This window comes from Schistocerca cancellata, chromosome 1 (genome assembly GCF_023864275.1).
Source record: "Schistocerca cancellata isolate TAMUIC-IGC-003103 chromosome 1, iqSchCanc2.1, whole genome shotgun sequence".
NCBI lineage: Eukaryota > Metazoa > Arthropoda > Insecta > Orthoptera > Acrididae > Schistocerca > Schistocerca cancellata.
In genome coordinates this window covers 819,936,586-819,941,770 of record NC_064626.1, presented here as the reverse complement: position 1 = coordinate 819,941,770, position 5,185 = coordinate 819,936,586, and the positions used below count along the sequence as shown (strand labels likewise).

The 5,185-nt window shown below is 36.9% G+C and overlaps 1 protein-coding gene across 1 annotated transcript; it reads left to right on the top strand.

The window, feature by feature from the left end:
- Positions 1 to 257: 257 nt before the first annotated feature.
- On the top strand, positions 258 to 4,193 carry LOC126162379 (UPF0687 protein C20orf27 homolog). Its single transcript, XM_049918850.1, has 3 exons — positions 258 to 649; positions 726 to 1,100; positions 3,898 to 4,193. Exons 1-3 carry the CDS (start codon positions 637 to 639, stop codon positions 3,996 to 3,998), a joined length of 489 nt encoding a protein of 162 aa, XP_049774807.1. The 5' UTR covers positions 258 to 636; the 3' UTR covers positions 3,999 to 4,193.
- The last annotated feature ends 992 nt before the right edge of the window (positions 4,194 to 5,185 follow it).

Genomic DNA, 5,185 nt, shown 5'->3' with positions numbered 1-5,185 from the left:
AACCAGCGTCTTAACAAATACACAAAATCAGTTGGTTTGTACAAATGAAGGAACTAAATAAACGAAACCTCTCTTACTTCTCAAAAGCAGTGTTGTGTTTGAGATGTAGAGAGAAAAGCGACAATAAGCCATTTAGTAAAACAGAATTTGACGTTTTTGCCATGCTATCATGCATGTATAGTGCCAGTCTGTTTCAGATATATTCTTCTGAATACCAATGTGTGACTGAATCATCACTCTGTAAAACTACCAACGATTCGGCCACCAGGCAGCGTTCATTATGGTGTACTATGAAGGACACCTGCTATAATGACCTAAACGTCGGTAGTTTCATAGTATTATGACGCGATCATACAAAAGTTTTACTGAAACCAATTCCAGCTACAAAATCCTACGCTCTTATATGTCAGTAAATCATGTACACATGCTAGCTGGCTAGCATGAATCATGAGAAAAGTTTTGCAGCCGCTCTCGGGTATCTTTGCTCAAAGCCCTCAATTGTTCAGTAACTTCGGTTGCATCTGGCGTCAAACACTCGTGTGTTGTGGTGTAGTTGTCACTGTTGTGAAAATAGCGTTTGAAGAGGTGTTTGTGGTTTAGTAATCGATCAAGAAGGTGGTTGTTGATGTAGCTGAAATGTGTGAAAAGGGTATATTTTCTTTTGTTTGATATACTTTGTAGTAGTGTATATAGTTTTCCCGTTTTTAATTTGTTTCCTTTTGCAGAAAGTCATCATGTTCATTTTGGCGAGGATACGGAGACGTTTGGGAAGGATAATGAAATCATCGTGAAGTGCACAGGTTCTAATACTGTTACTGCCCAGTTAGGATTTTTAAAGTTAGGTCACAAATACGAAATAAAATTTGATGTGCCATGTAGTGTTTGCGACTTCAGGCCGGCCGAGTACTTAGATGCGTCATGCTTCTCGGATATTCCAAATAAAAATTGTTACCTTATTGCCGCAGTTGTTGAGAGTGAAGCTGTGCATATTGCGGTACACCTAGTAGCTTATAAGGAGAAACTGCTAAAGGAAGAGATTCGCATTACAGAGCCTACCCGCCAGAAAGGATTTACCATTCACCTGTTGGCTAGAGTGCTAGGTGTGTTACGTTTATTTCACCAATACATTAGCCTACTAATTTTTTGTTTGTTTGCTGTGTGATGTCTGCTCGTGTCAGCTGATGTTATTTAGATAAATTTAAACTGTAACACTATAAATATTAAATAGTCCCAGTCGAATCTGAATGTAAGTCTTATAAAATTGCGTTCTTTATTTGTTGTTTGAATCGCTAATCTGAAGAGACTGTCATTTTGAATCATTGAGCTTCAAAAATTTTTTGTATGTATGTGAAAGGAAAATGATGTTTCCACAGTCGTTGCTCCATTTTCCTGTATTAAAAAAAAATAATAATAATTGTGCACTCTTTATGATCTGGGTAATTGAATGTATTTGTTGCCTGCAATGTTTTCATATTTTTTCATTAATCTGTAATAATCCTTTTACTCATGCTATGAGAGAAAATGGTTACATTTCATTGGTTGTCCCAAAGTTACCCTGTGTTATATATCCTGTTAATGATCTCCCATCTTCAACCCTTAGACTCATATTATTAAGAAAGAAGTCATAGTATATTTACCACTAGATGCCTAGCTGTTTCTCAGACATTGCACTTGTTCGACAAGTGAGATGTTCCTGGTACAGTGTGACAACTATAATATTCCTTGTAGGAAAGTTCACTATTCACAGGGTCAGTAGATGGTCTGTAGGAAGTATAAGGAACAGAAATTGTGCTATAATGTGGTAGAAGCACCACCCTTCCAAGCCCCCTCCATGAAATCTTAGTAGTTATGACAGAGTAGGACCAGTCATGTACGTAGTGGAGGAAGAATGATCACTGAAACACCTCTGTGTGCACTGTAATTAGTCCAGTGTTGTCTCTGTTGTGAATGATATCCAGAAGTATGTTTTTAGCATCTTTACCTGATAATGACCCTTGAAACTGTGTAATTAGGAGTTCATATGATAATTGGTGCCTGTCTTTTAGCATGCCAGATCAGGCTTGTCACAATTTCTGTCGTGTTCCCCTGTGTCAAACAAATGTGTCTTCCTTGTCCTCCATTAATCCTGTTTGGTGTGGGCCACAAGCTTGAGCATTAATCTAAGATACGATACACAAGTGTTGAGTAAGCAGTGTCATTCATAGATTGTCTGCATTTGAGTGGCAATGATCTTGTTATTGATGTGGTAACAGTTTCAGATTGGTCTCTCTGCATTTCTCATTTTGTGTGTGTGTGTGTGTGTGTGTGTGTGTGTGTGTGTGTGAGAGAGAGAGAGAGAGAGAGAGAGAGAGAGAGAGAGAATGAGTCTGTCTGTCACACCACCTTTTCTTAACCTTGTGGTGCATGATTTTCACTGCAGTGTATAACGTTTAATGGTCATTTCTCTGGCATTTTCAGTCAGTCATGAGGCATGAAAATGCATATGCGGCACAACACCAGTAGAGAGTGCCCATTACAGTGGAGAATGAGCATATGCAGCCACTGGACTGATTGGAAACCCCAGAAAAGTGACCCATTAACAGCTGTCCATTGTAGTTGAGGCTGTGTGCCACATGGCTAAAATAATAAAGGAAACGTTTGGTCAAAAGTAGTGGGACTGCAAACCTAAGTTCCTATACAAGACATACACTTTTGTGTTATGATTCTGGCAGGTGACTGATGTGTTGGCAATTTTAGCAGACCGAAAACCTGCTCGTTATAATGCATTGTGTTGTTTTTTTTTTTTTTTTTTTCTTTTTTTTCCCCAAAGTTTTGCACAATGAAAATTTCAGTGCTGTAGTTTGGTGCCTGGTTTACTTACATGGCAGAGTCAGTTGTGGTGTTAGATTCTTGTTCCTATTGGAAGGTTACAGAAGTGTCCGATTCCACCCGTCTGCTTTGACCCATGACGTTATCAATATGGTGGAAATGGCTATTCTAAGTGTCTCCAATATGGCACCTATGATGTCACTACATACACACGGCAACAAACATGAAAATACTTACAAATAAGACAATGACATCTCCCTTCTAAAATGCAATCAAACTAATGGGACAACTGTGGGAAATTGGGGGTTTTAGGGAGGGTACTAGCTGAAAAACAAAACAAAAATGATGAACCAAAAAAAAATTACAAAATCTACAGGAATCGGACATTTCCCGTGACCTATATAAAGTCAACCGCAGCTGACGATACCAAAACACCAATGCCTATAGCAAAAAGTATGGAAATTGGAATCAGATACGAAAAAACCAACACCTACAACTACAAAAAACCAAACCACAATACCTCAAAAATTCAAAAGTCAAATATCCCTACATAAATTAAAACACATTCAATGCACAATAAATACACAAAGCATTGCAACTTGCAAAAAATTGACCCCCCCCCCCCCCAAAAAAAAACAATTAGTTACCACCAACAAACTAAAAAAAAAAACACACACACACATGAGGGCACCATCAGGCACAACAAGACGACATCTACAAACACAACCAACTCATAAACTCTGCACCTTAATGACGTCACACACTGCAACACCCTTATGTCATGGTTCAAAGCAGATGAGTGGAATCTGATGCTTGTGCTGACCTATTGGTTACAAATCTTTGAACTTTTCTCTGTTATACATCTCAAACAGATTGCATATTTTTAATTTTTTTAGTGCTTACCAATTGATTTGGTTTAATTCCTGTTGGAAAGTCTTAATGAAGCAACTACTCATCATGATTGTTAATGTTCTTTAGATGCATTTGGTGCAGGCTATATATAACCCCCTGTTAGGTGCTATTCTGCATCATATGATCACATATTATAATTAACTACTTTGAAATTACTTTTTACTTGATTTATTTCAGGAAAGAACAAAGGAACTCCTTTGCTGCGTAATGGTGTCCGTTGCATAGGTGTTGAATCAATGGATGAAGATTCAGAAGCTTCTGACTGGCAAGGCTTTTGAGAAATTAATTGTAATAAAGCTCCTTCCTTAAAAATGTGCTATTGGTAAGATTATATAAATGTTTGCCTGTATTAATGAACTGATGTAAATATTTCACACATCTATTTTGTGATATCCCCTGTGGGAATATTTTTCACAGTGCTATTCAATTTGTATTTATTTTGAAGTGAAATACAAATTTAGTTTCACTTGTTATGGATTTCCAAGTTTTTTTTGGAGTCAAAGTGTTGCCCTTTGTTTTTGTTACCATACATTTAAGTAATAAGGTTTTCTTGTTAATTTATAAGATCTTAATAATCACTGACATGCTCGAGTTCACATGTGGCTGTATTATGGCAAGTCTGTGGGAGATACATGGCCAGAAGCCAGTGCATTAAAGTTTGAGTGTGCAGGATGTAGCTTTCAGGTTATAGAAAGTGTGCAGTATTATTCCATATTATTGGCAGAGTTCAAGAATAGGCCACAATCAATTACTGGCGTGTATTAGAATCATATGTAGTGTACTGAAACATAGTTAACAATTACATCTACTAATAGAAATCATGATAATTTGCCATAAAATCCACCAAAAATTATGTTTTAAGAAATAAATGATGGCAGTTCGCAACAGGCGGTTTCGACTCATTAAACAAGAATGAGGAACTAATTTGAAAACCGGGTGCCTTTGCATATTTGGGGTACATGGAAAAAGTCACTGTACAGTTCTAAGTATATCACTACCAAAATCACATAATGTCTGCTTATGTCTAACGAGACTGGTGTGGTGTAAAAGATCTAAAAAGTAATAGATATCCATTTTATAGGCCATAAATACTACTTTAACTTACGTTTTAGCTGTAACCCAACTATGGTACCAAGAGACTTCTGGATCCCATATTGTATGGTTGAGAGGAAATGACTCAAGAAAATTCTTGAGTTCATGCATTTTATAGAACTGTTGTTTTTACCTAACTTAGATTATACTTCAAAATAAGTATAAAATTACCACTAGCTACTACCAAGCTCATTTGTGGTCCTGGCAGAACTAGTTATCAATAGAGAAAAAATAATCGTTATCCTTAATTCCTTACCACAATATAATGGCGTCATTGAAGTTGAACAGTTCTCTGAAAGAAAAGACAATGTTAACTTCTGGCTCAGTTGTCAGCTTGTTTACAAGAGGTGAATACAGTTTTCACTCCTGAATG